Genomic DNA, 20,974 nt, shown 5'->3' with positions numbered 1-20,974 from the left:
GAGGAGGCGCATTGTGCGCCCTGACACTCCCCACTGTGACGGGCGCTGTACTGGCTGTGATGTCGCATGGGGGCGGTGCGTGCGTTAGTCACGCACTGTCCCGACGTCACCTTCCCACCCGCTGTCAGATCGCGGCTCTGGAGATATATTTGTTTTAAATGTCGCAATGGTTTTGCGGCTCCCAGTTTTTTTTCTTCTTCGGAAATGGGTCCAAGTGGCTCTTTTTGTCTTAAAGGTTGCAGACCCCTGACTTAAGGGATAGTCCTCTGTGCAAATAATGTCATATGGACTCCACCTTTTAGGAACAGTAGCTTGGTTTAATATTGATGGAGTTTGACCAGAAATTGTGGGATCTTTTTAAATATGACCCCCCCACCCTTACACAAAAATACTTTGACCCAAAATTTGCTCACAGGTCTAATGTGTTGGGACCAGCCATGCAGATAATTTTTTTCTTACATTTTTTCAGGGTCCCAGCCATTAGTAGTATAAGAAACAGGCAAGTTCTGTCCTTTGATTCAGTCCTAACCTTTCTGTCCATAGGTATGTTCCTAATGTACACCACAAAATAGCACACTCTCCTCTAAGGTAAAACAAACTGTCAGTCAGCTGGTTGTGTGCCAAAAGCAGAGAGTGAGGGCAAACTGGATGACTCACATAATTATTGCCTGTGTGAGTTTGGAGCCAGCGGCCACACCTCAGGAATCGCTTTGACTGGCCTCCTATACCAGGGGTAGCTGAAGGATCTCAAACATTCAGTGAGTTAGGGACTTCCCCGCATGTGAAGACAGGCTCAAGTGGATTGAGTGGACAAGGCCAATAGTGGGTCCAACAGTCAAGAAGGCAGTTTCTGCATGAGGTGTAGAAGGAAGTGAGGGGCAACCTGGGATGGTAGCCCATCTAGGAAAAGGAAAACTCTGCTTTGAAACCTCCGCTGCCTTGCCATATATCTTTGTGAGGGGGAAAAGGCAAAGTTGTAAACCCTACACAAATCTGGAGCACAGTCCCTAAGGTAGTTGGATGGCACAATATATGCTTCCTTCTGGTAACTCCTGCAGCCAAGCTGGTGCCAAATGTATTGCTTTCCTTTCCTTTGAACCACATCAGCAAGGCTCAGGGGGAGGGGATCTTGTTACCTGGGCAGCCTAAGGACTTCCATATATGCTGCTCAGGCTCGAACCCTGGAGAGGTCACTTTGGTTCTGCTACTGCAGCAAAAACGACATGAGAGGCAGCAGTTATGAGATACTGGTCTGCAGCCGCAGCAGGCCCTGGGATTCTCCAGTGGTTTGACTTCGCCTTCAGAGGTGCACTCCATTGTCTCTTGAGACAGACAAATGCCAACAGTGTTTCAAGGTTTGAAGCAGTTATGTGAAGAGGTCCATGTGTATTAAAACTACATGTTATAAGGGAGTGCAAAAGGAAACTCAATATTGTTCATTCATTTCCCATGTGGTAAAACATGTTTCGGTAGAAGTATTAATTTTAGTGGAAAGGAGGGATGGAAATCTTAATAAATAATGAAGTCCACTTATAGTAGCCTTTGTCAATCTCACACTTTTCAGCTGCTTTGGACTAGAACTCTCATCAGCTCCAGCTTGCACTGGCTGGGGCTGATGGGGCTCCTTCTGATCGTGCATCATTGTCCCACCACCAGTATCCTGACTCTGAGCCTTCTTCCCTTGAGCATTCCCTTGGGCGGTTCCCCAGCTGCTGCCTCCCACCACTCTTCTGCAGCCAGCCAGTCCATGGCAGCATGCAAATTCATAATTCAGGAGTACTAAGGAGCAGGGAAGGGACGCAGGTGGCGCTGTGGGTTAAAGCCTCAGCGCCTAGGACTTGCCGATCGAAAGGTCGGCGGTTCGAATCCCTGCGGCGGGGTGCGCTCCCGCTGCTCGGTCCCAGCGCCTGCCAACCTAGCAGTTCGAAAGCACCTCCGGGTGCAAGTAGATAAATAGGGACCGCTTACCAGCGGGAAGGTAAACGGCGTTTCCGTGTGCGGCTCTGGCTCGCCAGAGAAGCGATGTCACGCTGGCCACGTGACCCGGAAGTGTCTCCGGACAGCGCTGGCCCCTGGCCTCTTAAGTGAGATGGGCGCACAACCCCAGAGTCTGTCAAGACTGGCCCGTACGGGCAGGGGTACCTTTACCTTTACCTAAGGAGCAGGGAACGAAAGCATATTTCAGGTTCATTATTGAATGTTGCATCTCTCCCTATCTGGGGGAAAAAATAGGCATCCTTGAGAAAACAGAACTGAAACCTGCTTGAAGGCAATAGTGCTGTGTGTAATTGGCCCAGTTTGCTCATCACTTTAAACCATTGTTTAAACTATGGCTTCATGGGACATGTGAACCAGGACATTATCATGAATGAACTAGCCATTCACATGTTAGATGAAGAAATGTGATTGGATTAAAGGTTATTGTAGATGTGATACTGAATATGCTACTTGGAAGTACAGAGGCCAGAAATTTGCTCTTGTTATAACAGCGTCCTGCAAAGCAATATATAGGGTGCCAAATAATTTATATACCAAATAGTCATGTTTTCTAGCGGTTCTTACTGTGTTGTGAACTCGGTGACTTTTTCATTTCTGGAAACTTGTTTTAGACACCTACAACCAGAGAGCAAGATCATGCTTTCATGAGCCCAGTGGAAGTGCTTGGCACAGTAAAAACTCCATGCTCAAGTATCATGAGAGCAGTCATAGTTACACAGAACTTCTTGCAGTTTATCAGAACTTTTATTACTTTCTCTGCTTGAGAAAATATTACAGACCATGGATCAAAGTCTAGGGATAGCAGTGGGGATCTTTCCAAAGGTTTCTAATCTCTCGTTATGCCTTCTTACGAACCTTGGCACTTTGGAAGAGGAACTTGAGTCTGATTTGGATGATGAAACAAAAAAGTTTATTCATATATGTTGACTTTAGGATTTCACAATGTTATGGCCTTGATAACAAGATGTCCTGTCCTTGAATGTCCTATGAGGGCAAGCTGATAAAGCATGACTAATTCATTGAAATGGAAGTGAAGGGGAAGAAATAGAGCCTCAGACTTGTGCTTGAAAAATAGCAATTTGTTCTTATTTGAAGATCTCTGTTGAAACATTTGTAAATTACATTCAGGATACAATTGTGGTATATATACATTTTGTAAATAAAGAGATAAACAAATAAGAGTGCTGAGTCTGTGAACAAGGTTAAATATACTAAAACACGTTTTTTCTTCAATTCAGGAGTAGGAAACTTGTGGCTCTTCGAATGTTGTTGGACTCCTAATGGTCAGGGATGATGGAGCATGTAAGCCCAGAAACATCCAGAGGGAAACAGGTTACTCACCTCTGCTTTGGTTAACATATGCATGCATTCATAGGCAAAACTGAAATTGGCTTATTTTCATTTTTCTGAGGGTTAAAAGGTAAAGGAACCCCTGACCGTAAGGTCCAGTCATGGATAACTCTGGGGTTGCGGCGCTCATCTCGCTCTATAGGCCAAGGGAGCCGGCGTACAGCTTCCGGGTCATGTGGCCAGCATGACTAAGCCGCTTCTGGCGAACCAGAGCAGCACATGGAAACAGCGTTTACCTTCCCGTTGGATCGGTACCTATTTATTTACTTGCACTTGACGTGCTTTTGAACTACTAGGTGGGCAGGAGCAGGGACCGAACAACGGGAGCTCACCCGGTCACGGGGATTTGAACCACCCACCTACCGATCGGCAAGCCCTAGGCTCAGTGGTGTAGACTAGAGCGCCACCTGCGTTCTGAGGGTTACATCTGAATAAATACATAGGTAACTTGCATTGCACACATTTAACTTGCATGATTTCAGCTTTATGTGCTTGGTAGCCAACCAGCTGAAACTGCACAAATTAAATGCACACAAGGCGGAGAGCTTAAAAGCTCTTTCCACACTGGGTTTTCCTAGTGCACCAGCTTCAGAAAGGTAGGGGTATTCCTGCGGAAGCAGTTCCAGGTTGGTTGTTTTGATTGCAGGGATTGCATATAAATCTGAAATCACATACAATGTAACCTCACGTATGTTGCAAGGTGACGGGCGTAGGACGCAGATTCAAATGCATGTTGATATTTTGTATTCTAATACCTTGCAATGCTTCTTACCATGGAAAGTCATATTGGGCCGATCTTGGCATGGGGGGGGCTGCGCCGAATGTCACCCCCTCTTCAGGCTGAAGGGGGGGTGACATTCGGCGCTCCCCGACTCCCAAGCCTACAGCTTTGCTGCTCGCTGGGCTTGGGGGAGTCGCGGGCGGTGTGGGGCATGCTGAATGTCACCCCCTTCAGGATGACAACCGGGACGGCCTGCATCCCCCTTCCTACGCCCCTGGCCGCAGCTGATCAAGGCAGCTAGTTTTTGTGATATTCCTGAGCGAAAACAGAAGGATGTGTAGGCCTGGCCATAGGTCTTGTCTCCTGCTCCAGGGCTAACTTGGCTGCTGTCTGAGAAGGGTAGAGGCAAGCAAGTGAGCAAAAAATAAAAGCCGCCAATGCAAAGAGAAACTACACATGTAATATAGTGTGCCTTAACATTGCATTGTCTAAAAGTTTGAAATTGAAACTTTAAATTTCATCCCTGTTTTTTCCAAACTCCTTGCTTCCATTTCCTGCTCCTTGAACCAGATTTCCTCTTTCCTCCCCCCACTCCCGCACTTTGCCAACAACCCTTTACATATTAAGTGAAAGAAATAGCTGTTGATTCTACCTTGGGTATAATTTTTTAAAAATGTTTCCCCGCCATTTACTATTTTACAGCCTGCATCCTGCATATTGCTACTCTTTTTCTTTTCTTTTTAAGTTGGGAAAATGATAGCGGAAACATGTTGGTCAATATATCCCTGCATTAAGCTAGAACAGCTGCAGTTCAGCTTTTTCGTCCTGAAAGCTTGTGGGATTGGCTGAAGTTCATTTTGGATCTCACTAATTCTTCACGCATTTAGCCTTTTGTGTTCCCTTTGGCTCGATTGTGCAGGGGGGAAAACTCTTTCTAAAAATGTTCTTCAGCTGTAATATTTAAAGTAAACAGACTGCATTGCTGTGGTAACGAGACAGCACCCATGAATTGTATCAGCTTTGTAAACTGAAAAAAAAATATTTAAGTCGTTCATCTTGGATGGTAATCTCCACCCAGGTTTGTATTTGTCCAAAATACAATTTCTCCCTTCCTTACGTACTTGTTGACTCACTGTGTGATCTTGTGATGTCACCTGCTACTTCCTTGTTGCAAAAACCTTGGAGGGGATGGGCAATGGTGCAAATACCCTAGTGGACAAATCTTTGTATGGGAGTTGAGTTAAAAGTTTCTGTAGCCAGTCAGCATTGTCATGACATTGTCCAAGAGAGTGCTTGACTGAAAGGGCAAGAGAAGAGTGGAGAATGGGCTGCCCAATTTAAAGCTGAACGCTGCATTTCTGTTGTGATCAAGCTGTGAATCAAGCCTTCCTATCTTGCAGAGCTGATGGTTGCACAAGGAGGCATTCCTTTATGGATATCTTGTGTCACTTGACATGGTGGAGCAGTGCATTAGATCAGGGGTTGTCAGCCTGGTCCCTACCGCCCGCTAGTGGGCGTGTCAGGATTCTACGTGGGCAATGGGTTCTACAGCACAAGCTGAATCTTCGTTCCATCAAGCACTGGTGGGCAGTAAGGAAATTTTACCATCAAGAAAGATGCATTAGTGGGCAGTAGGTATAAAAAGGTTAACTACCCCTGCATTAGATGGAGCATTATTTTAATTTCTAGCCCAGTGCTGCTGCAGAAGGGACAAAAAGAATGAAAACAATAAATAAATGGGACGCGGGTGGCGCTGTGGGTAAAACCTCAGTGCCTAGGACTTGCCGATCATATGGTCGGCGGTTCAAATCCCTGCGGCAGGGTGAGCTCCTGTCGTTCGGTCCCAGCTCCTGCCCACCTAGCAGTTCGAAAGCACCCCTAAGTGCAAGTAGATAAATAGGTACCGCTTTATAGCGGGAAGGTAACGGCGTTTCCATGCGCTGCGCTGGTGCTGGCTCGCCAGAGCAGCTTCGTCACACTGGCCACGTGACCTGGAAGTGTCTTCGGACAGTGCTGGCTCCCGGCCTCTTAAGCGAGATGAGCACGCAACCCCAGAGTCGGTCACGATTGGCCCGTATGGCAGGGGTACCTTTACCTTTACCTTAACCACCACCACCCAATACAAAAATCAAGCACTAAAAGAATCAAAGAAATTAAAACAGGCAATCATTTAAGAACTTGCATAGTAATTATTACCTATGTTTCTGTCCATTCTATGGGGTCAGATTTAGAAAAAGCAAGGTATGGATATCGCCTTATCTTAGAAAGAGAGTTGAATATTGTTACTGAAGAGAAGCCAGTAGCAGTGCTGGAGTATGGATTGTTTTAGTTCATCATAGAGTAACCTATCCAGGTTAGTCACAGACTGGAGAGGAGCAGTGGAAAAGCTTGCATCACTGACCTACTCATTTCAGATCACTTTTGACTTTTTCACTAGTGCTGATTAGACTTTGGCTTTTATAAAGCAAGAAAACAATCTTGCAAAGCTCTTTCAAACTTAAATTGGCCCAATAAAATTCACTTTAATGACGTGCATGCTAGTGCTTGGTGAAGCTCATATACCTGAATGAATATTCCCCAAGGAATTCTACCGTTTTCAATTTAAATGCCTATTATAATTAGGTAAGTTAAAATATTGACTGACCTAGGTCACAAAATTATGCCCACTTACCTGGGAGTAAGCCCCATTGAAATCAAAGGGGTTTACTTCTGAATAAGATTGGGCTTCAAATGCTTCCCCCCCTCTGCCCCGACATGAAGAAAAGAAGTGGAAAATCATGTTGTAAGAGTGCAAGGCACAGATGTACTGCCAATGCTGTGATTGTGGATGTGGTTGTGAATGCATGTCTTCCAGACACTGCAGTAATCACACTTGCTGCCAATTGGATTTATGATGATCGGGTTTCCTCACATTCCATTTGTTTAAAGGAATACCCCGGAATGGTTTGGGACTGTTTGCATGTGAAAAAATGTTTTGCTCTTCCCTAATATCATACATATGAGGGACGTGGGTGGCGCTGTGGGTAAAACTACAGCGCCTAGGGCTTGCCGATCGCATGGTCGGCGGTTCGAATCCCCACGGTGAGGTGAGCTCCCGTCTTTCGGTCCCAGCTCCTGCCCACCTAGCAGTTTGAAAGCACTCTTAAGTGCAAGTAGATAAATAGGGACCGCTTTCTAGCGGGAAGGTAAACGGCGTTTCCGTGTGCTGTGTTGGTGCCGGCTCGCCAGAGCAGCTTTGTCACGCTGGCCACGTGACCCGGAAGTGTCTCCGGACAGCACTGGCCCCCGGCCTCTTAAGTGAGATGGGCGTACAACCCTAGAGTCGGACACGACTGGCCCGTACGGGCAGGGGTACCTTTACCTTTAATATCATACATACCATTATCAGCTTTCTGAGATGGAAGCAATTTAAGTTTCCTTCATTCATTTGTCCTGTTTCACATGTGTCTAACATGATGCAAAATGTGGAAGAATTGAACTGTACAGTGGTACCTTGGGTTAAGTACTTAATTCGTTCCGGAGGTCCGTTCTTAACCTGAAACTGTTCTTAACCTGAAGCACCACTTTAGCTAATGGGGCCTCCCGCTGCCGCCGCACCGCTGGAGCAAAATTTCTGTTCTCATCCTGAAGCAAAGTTCTTAACCCGAGGTACTATTTCTGGGTTAGCGGAGTCTGTAACCTGAAGCGTATGTAACCTGAGGTGTATGTAACCCGAGGTACCACTGTATTAAGACAGCAGACTTCTTGATACCAAGGACTTTGGTATGTAGGGCAGCTGTATAGATTTCAATTTGTTTAAGCCTTAATGAACTTTGGTTCTACTGTTTTTTTTGCCTTGCAAGCAGCCAGGTCCAAGTTAAATTAACTAATTTGACAGTAGAAATATTTTAGGACTTTAAATTTTGTTTTAATGGCTGTCATTGTAGTACATCTAAGACAGGGGCAGGGAACCCAAGGCCCAAATGTGGCCCTCCAGTACTTTCTGTCTGGCCCTTGGGATTATCTCCAGACAATACCATCTCTCAGAGGCCACCCTCTTGAACATTGGCGTAGCATGGGTTGTCAGCACCCGGGGCAAGGCAAGCAATTTGTGCCCCCTAACCCGTGGATTTACGCCCCCTAACCCGTGGATTTGCGCCCCCTAACCCTAACCCCCAGATGTTGTGCCCGGCCCCCCCTGCACCCCCCACGCTACGCCACTGCTCTTGAATGCTTTCGATTGGCTGGAATGTGTTCTGTAACTGATAATGCCTCTTGCCTCCGTGAAAGGAGGATGGAGAGAGGTGTATGTATTTGGGCATGTGGAAATCTCTGCTATTTGCATGGCTGGAGTGTAAAATGTCACACAAAGGTAGGAGTCACAACCTTTGCACACTTTTGTGATTAGCTCCACCCCCCTCTAGCTCCCAGAAGGTCGCTCACAATTTAAGATTTCTTTCAGTCCCACCTTGTGGACTGTAAAATCGGGAACTGCTTGTTGCTCCCTAGGCTATATATAAATAATACAAATCTGCCTGACATTTTAAATTCATTATTAAATAACAACCATTTAAACATATCTAAATCAATGTTATTTATCAGTTTTTAAAAATTTATAATAAATCAGAGTCAGATATGATAAAACTTTCCAGTGTGGTCAGGTACAGTATTAATAAATAATATTAACTAGCAGCTAGTTCCTAAAAAGAGCCAAGCAGGAAATAGCAAACAGATTTTGGCTGATGCTGTCTCCTGCTCCTCCACTCCCTCATATTCTGGTGCAGTTCTTAAAGGCAATAGAGACAAGGGGAAGGGGAAATTGGTGTTCAGGCTTCAACCTTGTGCTTTGGATGTTCCTGAATTTTCACGACCATTGTTGACACTAAAAGCATTTTTAGAAAGGGAGCGTTTACATGAGGTGTTTGCTCAAATAAATGGGTGTTTGTTGAGAAGTAAATGCCTCTGAGTTCAGTGGAGCTTCCTTGCAAATAACCGTGCAACAGGATTTTCTGCGGCCTCATTTCAGAAAAGGCATATTTCCCAAACAGATATTCATTCCATTTGCTAAAGAAGTATAGAAAACTTTGCCACAGTAGAGGAAATGTGAACCCCGCTGCACAGAGGATGTACTCTTGATTCTGTCAAGCTGTTTGTAACTCAGAGTGCAGTTGCAGAAATGAGCAATCAGTCTTCTTGTGCTATGTATGTAGTAACCAGGGTACGCTAATCCAAAATACGGCTTGAGTTAATTAACTTAAAATGGTTATTTTCTAAACTTTTGTTGTATGCAGCTGAAAGAAAAAGTAAAGTAATGTTTCCTGTAAAAACTTGATCTGAGTAAAACACTAAATGTTTGGACACCGTTTTTCTCAAATGTGTACTTTGTACACAACATACATTTTAGGTTAAGCCCCCAATAAATAAATCAATGAAATGACTCTCCCTCGGGTACCACCTTTGTTAACCTTGGCACAGCTGTTGTAATTCAACTTGCACACACAAATATAATGAAGTCCTTGACATCGCAGATTTTCTGTAACTGCTGCTTAATGGCTAGGCATTGTAAACATATATACCCCCCTCTGAAATTGTACTGATTCAAAATGCTTTAAAACTTTTTTCAGCTGAAGTTCATACTTCTCATCTGTGTGGTAGCTGATATTGTACTAAGGTTGAATTAGATCTTTGTTTTTAATGACCATTAATGGCTAGGTGCTGGGCAGCAGGGTCATTATTTACATAGTTACCACAAAATACCACCGTGTACTTCACTGAAATTGAACAGCAACGTCTCTGGAAACAGTGATAACACTGGCTTACTAGCACATTATATCCTGCCAGACTGTGACTGCATATTCTGATCTTGAAAGCTAAATGGGATCAGAGTCTTGGAGGCGAGACATCCAACGAATGCATGAACGGCTGTTTAAATGCATGAACGTGGCATTATGCATTTCCTCACTCCTTCTCTACAGTGCCGTGATGGCACATCAGTCAGGTATAAGGAAGCTGCGACCATCCAGGTGTGATGATTCTTTGTGATGTTAGCACAGCCTTCCTCAACCTGGTGTTTTGGACTTTAGCTTCCTTCATTCCTGACCATTGGCCATGCTGGCTGGGACTGATTAGACAATGTCTAGAGGGCCAAAAGTTCCCCATTTCTGAACCAAGAGAGCCAGCAGAGCAGGCTTCCTGCTGCAGGTTGCCTGGGCCATTCATTCACTTCCTCGTATTCCACTGTAGTTTACAGCGCCACCCATCTGTGGCCAAGCAAACTGTTGCATGATGACACTTGTACAATTTCATTACCGTATTTTTCGTCCCATAGGACGCTCCGTCCCATAGGACGCACCTAGTTTTTTGGGGGGGAAATAAAGAAAAAAAATTTCCCCTTTATTTCCCCCCCCCAAACTAGGTGGGGGAAACCAAACCAGGTCGGGGAACAGCGGTATGGCGGCGCTCCGCCTCCCCGCTGTCCCCCGAGCTTCTCCCCAGCGCCAGCCTCCAAACCAGGTCGGGGAACAGCGAGATGGCGGTGCTGTGCCTCCCCGCTGTCCCCCAAGCTTGTGGGGCTGGCCGATGTCTGCCCAAAGCGCGGGGTGCTCTGCTTCAGCGCTCTCCGTGCAGCAGGCTGCTATCCGCAGCCTAGGGAGCCCATGCTGCGGATGTCTGCCCGACGCGAGGGGCGCTCTGCTTGAGGGCGCGCCGGGTGGCAGGCTGCTATCCGCAGCGTAGGGAGCCCTGCGGGAACTCCCACAGGGCTCCCCACGCTGCGGATGTCTACACGGTGCACGGGGTGCTCTGCTTCAGGGTGCACTGCGCGCCGGGCGGCAGGCTGCTATCCGCAGCGTGGGGAGCCCTGCGGGAACTCCCGCAGGGCTCCCCACACTGCGGATGTCTGTCCGGCGCGCGGGGCGCTCTGCTTCAGGGTGCCTCGCGCGCTGGGTGTCAGGCTGCTATCCGCAACCTAGGGAGTCCTGCGGGAACTCCCGCGGGCTCCCCAGGCTTGCTGATAGCTTCCTGAAGCCTGGAGAGCGAGAGGGGTCGGTGCGCACCAACCCCTCTCGCTCTCCAAGCTTCAGCGAAAGCCTGTATTTGCCCCATAGGACCCACACAGATTTCCCCTTCATTTTTGTAGGGGGAAAAGTGTGTCCTATAGGGTGAAAAATACGGTATATAGTAAGAAATGCTAACATGTTAATTTGCTAAGTGATCACCCTTCTAATTTTTAATTAAGTAATTAAATTTGCTTTTTTCCAATCAAGTTAGAGTGCATTCCTCTTATACTGGACATGCTACTCTTGTTTAACATAAGACAGTCTTCTCCAAGCTGGCATCCTTCAGATCTTTTGCACTAAAATTTCCATTAGCACCATTAGCACACTTGTGCTGTATAGAGGTTGATGAGCAAATAGAGGTTGAGAGAAGTAATGAATGGAAGATACAACTGGTGCATTAAGAAAACCTAAGAACTGGCTATTATATTAAGCATATATGTTACATGTGGGTTCACGGACTGTTTCTCCCCTTCAGAACAAAGAATCTGAAAACTTGTGTTTTACAGTGGCAAAGTGGACTTGTAATCAACTATAGAGAAGGGTACACAATCTTATTGCATTCAAGTTTATCCTTAGTCGAGGATATTTATTTAAGTAAGGAAAACTGTTGCTGACCTCTTGCACAGTTAGCACTATCCAATTGGTTTTGATAGAAATGTTGTTTTCATAGTTGCCAGAATTTCCTCTTGTTTCACTGTGAAGTATCTCCCAGTTTTCCTCAAGAGAATTTTATGACACAATCCTAATATTGTGTACTGAATTAGTTTTGCTTTGTAGGCTAGAAGAAAATATTGCATGTTAACCAATCTACAGCAATGTTTTCCTTATGTATTCCAAAAACTGCCTTCCAGTTTCCTGTCCTATGTTCTTTCATTTTCCTCCTTCTCCTATGAAATAGCCTTCTCACACAAAACTGACCGATAGAAAATATTTGCCTTTAGATTTGATGACAGGCTTTAGAAACTGTAAAACTATAACAGTAGATACTTCCTCTCACTGTCCACTCACCATGATATTTCCTACCAGTATGAGGGCAATGTCCATCAGCAATCCTTGGTGCCAGCTAGCTTTTGGGGTTGCAGAAATATTTTTCTGCAAGGATAAGGAGTCTCTATCAGTAAAGCAGAATCTTTCCTAATCTTCCCACCATATAGATTATTGAAATGTTTACACATGAACTTCCCAATATATTAATATAGAAAGTGATGATTCAAAAGCCTTAAAATAATACTGAATGTGCCATTAAGGTAAGACAGGGAATATGCAGGAGAAATGATTCTGAGGAGATATGGAGGGTGTTTGTATAATTTGTACTGTTAAAATGGACAGGGGTCAAACCATCGCAAGAGGTGTTGAAATTTTAGGAGGTTGGATAGTTACAATGGAATGGTCTCGGTGGTGGGGTGCACATTTTTATTATTATTTATTTACAATTATTACTTTGTCAAAATATTTTTTAAAAATTAAAAAGTATAAAAACAGATAAAAAATTAAATAATAATGTTATTAATAATACTAATAATACTGAACGCTAATACTTTAAGGCTAAAGTCTTTAGAGAGGTTTGTACTTGCTAATAGGCGATTTATACATAATTTACTAGACAATTCTAGCTGGATGCAGTTTGGAACTTCAGTAGGATTTTGTAAAATATTAGTATTATGAGCATTAATAATTCATTTTATATCCTGCCTTTCTTCCTGGAGGAGCCCAGTATAAAGCACCAAGAAAACAGGCTATAGATATTTGAAATGAACATAATGTTATTACTCATACTGGAAAATTGTTTGTAGTACTTAATTTAGAAACATGTATATTTTGCCTCAGTCTAGGCATTATCTCATGCTTATTCATATTCACGGGGGTATACATTGACTTTCCACGCTAGGAACCAAAACACAAAAATGTAAAAGCCTCCACAATGAGATTTTCACTTTCTGATTACTGTATATTCAAAAGGAGTTGGGTTTAAATTACTGCACACCACTGTCGTATTAATTTCAGTGGTATGTTTAAGAGGTACTTTATATAGTTTCCATTACTTCTCAAATGAAAAGGTCAACACCTGAAAGGGAAGTAGTTCCCAAGACATGTTCTCTGCATACCTGACATTTATTATGCTAGACGTTTCAGTTGTGTTTTATTAAGGCTTTTTAAAAAATCAGTCTGGCTTTGCCTTTTTATAAATATGGCCAATTGAGATGTAGTTTTAACATGCTCCTATTTATGTAGCTGCTACTACATCATATGTTGGTGTGCTGTTGCTTTTCTTAAAAGTGCTGGAAGTCTTAATTATTACTTTTGCCAACTTTGTGTGCTTTGACAGCATATTGCAAGCATGATAGCAAGCACAAATCTATATTTATATAACTCTGCAGCTCACATTCTGGTTGTGACGGTTGATGGTCTGATGTTGTTAATTGACTGCTTATTATTTGGCAACCTTGAGAGGCCTGTGTGAAAACTGGGTTGTTTACACCTGTTATAAGGCTAGGGTTGACTGCCTGAGGCTGCCTTAGGCAAAAGATAAAATGGTGTGTTTCCATTCTGATATATGGAAGCTAGCTGGCCTGACAGTCTATTCATTCTTCAACACAAGTCTTCCACTTCACCTAAGGGGCTAATTTAGGGGTGTGAGATAGGCTTGCACACACTCCCATGCGAGTATAATAAACATTAACAGCTTGCCTCTTGCATCTTGCTGAGGCAATTAGCAGCAAACCAAAGTCACCATTTCTGGGCATATGGTTAGGTGTGTTGGAAAGGGTTTCCCTTGCCCTCCCAGGGCTGGTATCTCACCAGCTTGCCTTGCCTTCATCTGTCTGCTTAATTCCTACTTAAATCTGGACCCATCATTGTGTCTGCTCATACAAGCCAGATGCTTCTTCTGAAATTCTACTTGAGTATTCTTCAATTCAAGTGTGTAGCTAGCTGCTCTGGCACCCGGAGTAGCAGGGGCGGGGTGATCCACACATGGGGGTGCCGCAGCAATCCGTGCTCCACCCAGGGCGGGGGCGCTGCAGCAATCCACCCAGGGGGACACCACAGCGAGCTGCCCACAGAGTCCGCCTGGTGGATGCAAGCCCCACGTTGCAGTTTTGGGCAGTGTGGGGCCCTGAGCCACTGCGTCACTCTGCGTTATGCCCCCCTGCGGTATGCCATTTTGTCACCCCCTCCGGGATGACACCCCGGGCAACCCCCCCCTTCCTACGTCCCTGCTTCAATTCTGTCCATGGGTTGTGCATGCCAGCCAGCCAGCCCTGCTTCCTCCATCGCTGACCTTCCTGTTGATTGAAGGAGTATTATAAGGGGATTTGGCTGAATGCAGTTGCAGTGCACCTTGCAAACAGGAACCCAGATTACACAGGGCTCTCTCTCTCTCCCCCCCACCCCACTACAGACCTTCCTGCCAATAAGGGAAGGTCAGGGGTGGAGAAGGAGATGTCACATGCAGATGCCCCTATATCCTCACACAGTACTCATGGCTTGGGGCTCCTGTACCATTTGCTAAATATCACCCAGCCATTGAGCAAGCAGGATAAAACTTTTTTTATACCTTCTTAAGCCACTTTTGAAGTCTGAGCCTCTTGGTTGCTGTAGTAATTATTATTATTATTATTATTATTATTATTATTATTATTATTTATAGCCCACCTATCTGGCTGGGTTTCCCCAGCCACTCCGGGGTGGCTCCCAACAGAATATTAAAAACACGATAAACATCAAACATTAAAAACTTTCCTAAACAGGGCTGCCTTCAGATGTCTTCTAAAAGTCAGATAGTTGTTTATTTCCTTGACATCTGATGGGAGGGTGTTCCACAGGGCGGGCGCCACTACTGAGAAGGCCTTCTGCTAATATTGGGAATGTTGTGTGCGCTGTTTTTGTTGTAGCTGTTTGGTTTTGATTTTATGTTTTATTATATATTTACACTGCTTTCATTGTAAGCCGCCTAGAGAACTTTGTGTGAGGGAGATGGTGAACAAATGCTGGGGTTATGTGGGGAGAGATATTATGGCCCAGCCTTTCCATGCGCATTCATTGCAATTTCTGAACAATTGCTCTAGGAAGCCTACATGAATCCATTCTGTGCATATGCCGCCTCTGTTCAGATGGCCATTCATGGAGTAGGCAGGTCCAGCTGCTGATAGACTTACTTCCACCACCACCTGCCCCATGTTCAGAACACATATCCCCTTCTTAAATGTGAACCGACTAGCTTTTCTATGAAAGAGAAAATGAGGAAACCATACAAGCATCAATGATCTGTCTTAAAACAAACCCCTTATAACCCAGCTCAGCTTTTGCTGAAGCGACACCTAGAATACTGTAACCGAAGTTTTTAGACTTTTTTACTTTCTTTCCAGAATTTTCAGACTAAAGGCTAGTTTAGCTTTTATATTTCTATTTTTTGTAAGTGTGTTGCGTAATAACACGGGTTCTTTGCCGCACCCAGCAATGACATGGTTGCTGTTTAACATTATCCCTGGAGATGGTGATGGCACAGCTTAAAAAAACACGTATCAGGACCACTGACTGATTAACTTAGGAAATCAAATGGCATAATGTTTTCCAGATGGATGTTTTGTGAAAACAAGTTTTTCATTGTGTCAATTTCAAACAGGAACACTTGGAAAGTGATTTTAAAAACACGATATAATGCTTTTATTGTTTAAGTTTCTCGCCTCATAACTTGTTGCATTGATGTGGCATTTTGTTATTTGAAATGTATCAGTTGCATTCAATATTTTACATACAAAAGTAGGGTATAAATATATTGGGATTAAAAAAAAGGCCTTGTTGAGGCAGGATTATGTACCAAAACATTTCTGATATATTTCCCTAATTTTTTATAAAGAATGTTATGAAATGGTTTTCTCTGCACTATACAGCAGCAGCAGCTCATTTTTTTGGGGGGGGCGGAGGAATAGAGCATTGTGGCGTTCGTACGGAGCCCCCAGTCGTCTCATGGACTATTGACCCGTACACCACTAATCCGCTGCCACCAACCAGATCCTCCCCGGTAAATCACTTAGTCTCAGTCAGGTTCTTAAGTTAACAAAGAAGAGTGTAGTTTATTGCAAACACAAATAAACTTTAACTGCATTCAAAAAGTTGTTACTCTTTACCTTTTTAGTCTTATTTTATCCTGTCTCTAACTCTTCTATCTCCCCTCACACATGAACCAACTGCACTAACTGTGTGTCTATTTCCAACTGTCTGCCAACTGCTTTCCCACCTGCCTTTTCCCAACCAACTAACTAAAACCAACCTCAGGCTAAGCCCTTTTATAAACAGGTAGGCTCCGCCTCTGGCTTTTCTATTGGTCTGCCTATTAACTCTTTCTCTCCCCCTATACAGACATTTTCAAACGAACGCGCAAACGCCACAAACATGAATCCCCTTTTCTTCTTCCAGTGGTGTAGGATGGGAGGAGCAAGACCGTGGCGAGATCAGGGAAGCTCCGGGGTGGCAATGGACATGTCCTGGAAGTGTGAATCCACCTGTGGGACACTGCTGCTGCTTCTAACCCAAACGGCTCCCAGACGTGCCCTGTCCTGGCACATGCAGCCCTGCCACTGGCTGTTGCTGGTCTACACCCCCCTCACAAATAAGTGAACTTCAACAAATTCCGCTCCCGTTCCCCTTTTTCCTTCAAATTCTGACATCCCCAGCGAAGAGTAGCTGAGGTTTCCCGCATAAATAAAAGCAACGGTTGGCTCATTATGAAGAAAACTATATAGAATACGCTGCTGAATAGGAAAGGATCTAGTTGGGGTGGTTGGTGCTGGTTTCTTGTCTCTGTGTACTGTAATTTATGTAGAAGGCAGAATATTGCAGGTAGGTCTTCCTCTTCCTGGTATCTTAATTATGGCAGAAACTAAACTCCATAGAATGTTATCCTCTCTGTGAAGCTATTAAGGGTACAGAAGACTTCTTGGGGACTGGTGGGAAGGTAGTCTTATTGGGAATGGGGGCTTCCTTAGATGAGGGTTTGATAATGTGATGGATCAGAACAATGTGCCCAAAATCAAGACCTTGTTATATCAAGCGCTCATTATTCTCATTGGAGAGGTTACATTAAGTAATGTGTTTGAATGTTGAATGTGTAAGTGAATGTCTAGAGAGAATGGATAAAACAGACACCATTAGATGTATGGCTGGATAAGTGCTTAATGATTATTTTATTTGTATTTGTTTAAAAACCAATAAAAACGTTGTTTTTATATAAAAAAACCAATGTACCCTCCACCCTCTTTTTCCTGTTTTGCTCCATTCTTTTCCTCCCTATGTCATCCAGCGGATAGAGCCTGGAAACAATTTGGTATAGAGATCTAGTATTTTATATTGTATAATACAATTGCTCACTCTGAACAAACCAACATCAAAGCAAAAGAAAGAACCTACAAAACCCAACACCCTGTGGTGTAAGACTGATTTATAATTTGCTGAATTCTCTCAACCAAATATCTTTGCAATTGTAGTAATTGGAAAAGTTAGTATTTGGAAAAGGTAAATGTTATCAAAAGAAACTTGATACCAGTTTCGCCTGAAGAGCATCAGTGCTCATTGAAGTCATTGATTGGCTAGGCAAAAGATACAGGATTTTAGAAATCCAGGTAAAGAGGCAATTCCAAACAAGCTATATTGGTGCATGCCCAGTTAGACTATAATCCTATAGCTGCTTCCATATGAGTAAGCCTAATTGAATTCAATAACGTTTTCTTCTTATTAGACATGAATATAGGATTCTGCTCTTGCTTGCTTTGCTCTGTGTCTTTGTTATGTAATGGGTATTATTAAAAAAAAGTGGGGGACTTCAGATTGAGACACCATTTCCCCAGCGGATCCACTTAGAAATGTCAGTGGAATATATATACTGGACCACCAAAATCCTGGTGTTGGGTTCTTGTTAAATGTCTTGTTAGTACACTGAAAAGAGAAGTGAGAAACAAAGCAATTACATTTGCACATGGTACAAAATCAGATAGCTGAAAACAGCTGGAGGCAGTAGGAAGATATAAATTGATCTGTAGAGATTTCAGCAATGTGCAGAAATTAGTGAAATTTGTCTTGGGGAAAAATATTAACTGGGGAAGGGAAAAGAGGAGTTGGGACATCAGAAAAAAAGAAATTTGTGAACCACCTACATGTTGTACAGTGGTACCTCAGTTTAAGAACTTACCGTATATACTCGAGGCACCTAATTTTACCACTAAAAACTGGGAAAACTTATTGACTCAAGTATAAGCCTGGGGTGGGAAATGCAGCAGCTACTGGTAAATTTCAAAAATAAAAATAGATACCAATATAATTACATTAATTGAGGCATCAGTAGGTTTGCTGCCAAGTAGTGTGGTACAGTCTCCTTCTTTGGAGGTCTTTAAGCAGAGGCTTGACAACCATATGTCAGGAGTGCTCTGATGGGGTTTCCTGCTTGGCAGAGGGTTGGACTCGATGGCCCTTGTGGTCTCTTCCAACTCTATGATTCTATGATTCTATGAAATGTTTTTGAATATTTATTTCAAAGAAAAACAGTAAACTAGCTCTGTAAGTGGAAGAGGGTCAACAAAAACAATATGGTATCAACAATAACTTTAAAAGTACAAAAACCTTCATCTCTCTCCCTTCTCACTGTACTCAAACTACTCCCTCTTCCATTCCTCAGTTGCCTCATGAGAGCTCTCAAATATTCCACAGTACTTTACTCAAACCTCTTAACATTGTTTAAAACTGCCAGTTTCCCCTATCCCCACCAGCCTTTCAGTGTTTCTCCCTTCTCACTGCCATGCCATGCTCACTACTCTTGTGCAACCTGACTTCACTTTTGCTTATTATTGGTACGGTTAAATTATTGGTACAGTTAAAGGGTAAGGGTAAATGGACCCCTGATCGTTAGGCCCAGTCGTGGATGCTGTGGCAAATACCCATGACAGAAAAAGTTACGTAGGAACTTAAATTAGCTAAAGGCAGTGCTTTTTTTCTGGGGGTGCGCAGGATTATGCATGCCCCTAAACATTTTGTGAATCTAAGTTTGGCCTCATTGTCATCTTCACTAGTGGATTACCTTAACTCTTGATAAAATGTAAAAAATTCAATGCCTACTGTCCCAAGCTTTTTGGATTGATAAATTGGTTTATTAATAAATTCTGAGTTTCCCAATGACTTTATCAGTTAGTAAGATCTGAATGCACATGCAATTTCTTGTGGCTTGTATTAGACCACTATGCCGGCAAAGACAGATTTGAGAGGTATAGCTTTATCCTATGCAGAGGCAATAAAGTCCTATATTTTATGGCACTTCTATTTCAGAAGGCAGCACACAATCTGTGTTTTATTGGCGTTCCATTTACAGTTGAAATGAAACTAATCCCTGCTCTAATGTCTATTTTCAAATATCGGTAGAGACCTTTCAGAGCAAGTCCTAGGAAGGAAAAGCTTTCACCAGTATACAAGCTCTATCGTCTTGCTGTTGTCATTTGTAATAGGAAAGCATTTGTAGAGTGACCACTGAAGGTGCCTGATTGAAAATGGGTATCCTGACGTTATCTAGCTAAGTAATTCATTGTTTCTTTTTGTCCTAGTTTAGACTTGGATCACTGATCTTACAGAAAGTCTCAGGTCCAGCTGAAGTCATTAGTGAGCTGATTAGCTATTGCCTAGACTGCATAAAAGGGCTACATTCAAAAAATGAGCATCTGCAAAAAGAGAATGAAAGACTTCAAAGTGATCTGGATGATGTGCAAGAGCAGTAAGTTGAAAATAAACTGCATGGGATATTCTTGGTTTGATTTTTATTCTAATATCAATGAAATAGCCACAATAATCTGTGCTTCTAAAGTAAGAATGGATAATGGCTATTTTGATTATAAAAGGTCTTAAAATAATAACCATCTTAAAATATCTTAAGGGCTGTCAACTGGAAGATGGAGCAATCTTGTTTTCTCCTGTTCCAGAGGGTAGGACCCAAACCAATGTCTTCAAATTACAAGAAAGGAGATTCCGACTAAACATCGGGAAGAATTTTTGTCACAGTAAGAGCTGTTCGATGGTGGAACAGACTCCCTCGCGAGGTTGTACGGTGGAGTCTCCTTTCCTGGAGTTTTTAAAGCAGTGGTTGGATGACCATATGTCATGGATGTGTTAGTTGAGATTCCTGCATTTCAGAGGGTTGGATTAGATGACTCCTGAGGTCATTTCCAACTTCAGTTTATTGGCCCATTTTTCATCTTATCACTGCATCCAACCACTGGCCTAATAGCTCAACTGCCTCTCCTGATTCAGATGGTACAGATAGAGCTGGTGTCATCTGCATGTGGATGATACTTCACTCTGAATCTCCTGATAATGAAGGAAACTATATAATGATGATGATGATGATGATGATGATGATAATTTATTATTTATACCCCGCCCATCTCTGGGTGGCTCCCAACCAAATATTAAAAACAATACAGCGTCAGACATTAAAAACTTCCCTAAACAGGGCCACCTTCAGTTGTCTTTTAAAAGTAAAATAGTTGTTTATTGCCTTGACATCTGCTGGGAGGGCATTCCACAGGGCAGGCGCCACTTCCAAGAAGGCCCTCTGCCTGGTTCAGTGGCCCCCAACCCCCTGAGACACTCCGGAAGGCTACTGTGGTTAACAGTTTTGAGAGATCGAGGAGAGAGTGCAGTGTTGCACTGCCCCCATCTCCCTCCCAATTAATCATCAACAAGGGTGACCAAGCCAGCTTCAGGGCCATGTGGAAGTCTGAAGCCAGACTGGAATGTAATCGAGAACAAAAAGGAGAGCAATACAAATAAAATGAGGACATAAGGCAACAAAGGATGAAAGTAACACTTGCAAACTTAAATTTTGTAAAAT

General features: G+C 43.4%; 1 protein-coding gene and 1 long non-coding RNA gene across 10 annotated transcripts in view; both read left to right on the top strand.

Annotated features, from left to right (window-relative positions):
• LOC310827398 overlaps positions 1-20,974 on the top strand; it is a 793,036-nt gene that overhangs the window by 692,713 nt on the left and 79,349 nt on the right. The gene's annotated exons all lie outside the window — the stretch shown is intronic.
• Positions 1-20,974, top strand: part of XRCC4 (X-ray repair cross complementing 4) — a 109,380-nt gene that overhangs the window by 23,951 nt on the left and 64,455 nt on the right. For all 9 annotated transcript variants that reach the window (XR_014556291.1, XR_014556292.1, XM_083703330.1 and 6 more), the window contains one exon: positions 19,692-19,858. Coding sequence is in view for 7 of the 9 variants with exons in the window: in XM_083703330.1 (XP_083559456.1) it covers positions 19,692-19,858 (167 nt within the window). In the remaining 2 variants the exon portion in view is untranslated. The remainder of the gene's footprint in view (positions 1-19,691; positions 19,859-20,974) is intronic.

The sequence above is a fragment of the Podarcis gaigeae genome, assembly GCF_964106915.1.
Source record: "Podarcis gaigeae genome assembly, chromosome: 11".
In the NCBI taxonomy this organism is placed as follows: Eukaryota; Metazoa; Chordata; class Lepidosauria; order Squamata; family Lacertidae; genus Podarcis; species Podarcis gaigeae.
The sequence above is the reverse complement of the archived record's forward strand: the minus strand, read 5'-3'. Positions and strand labels throughout refer to the sequence as shown.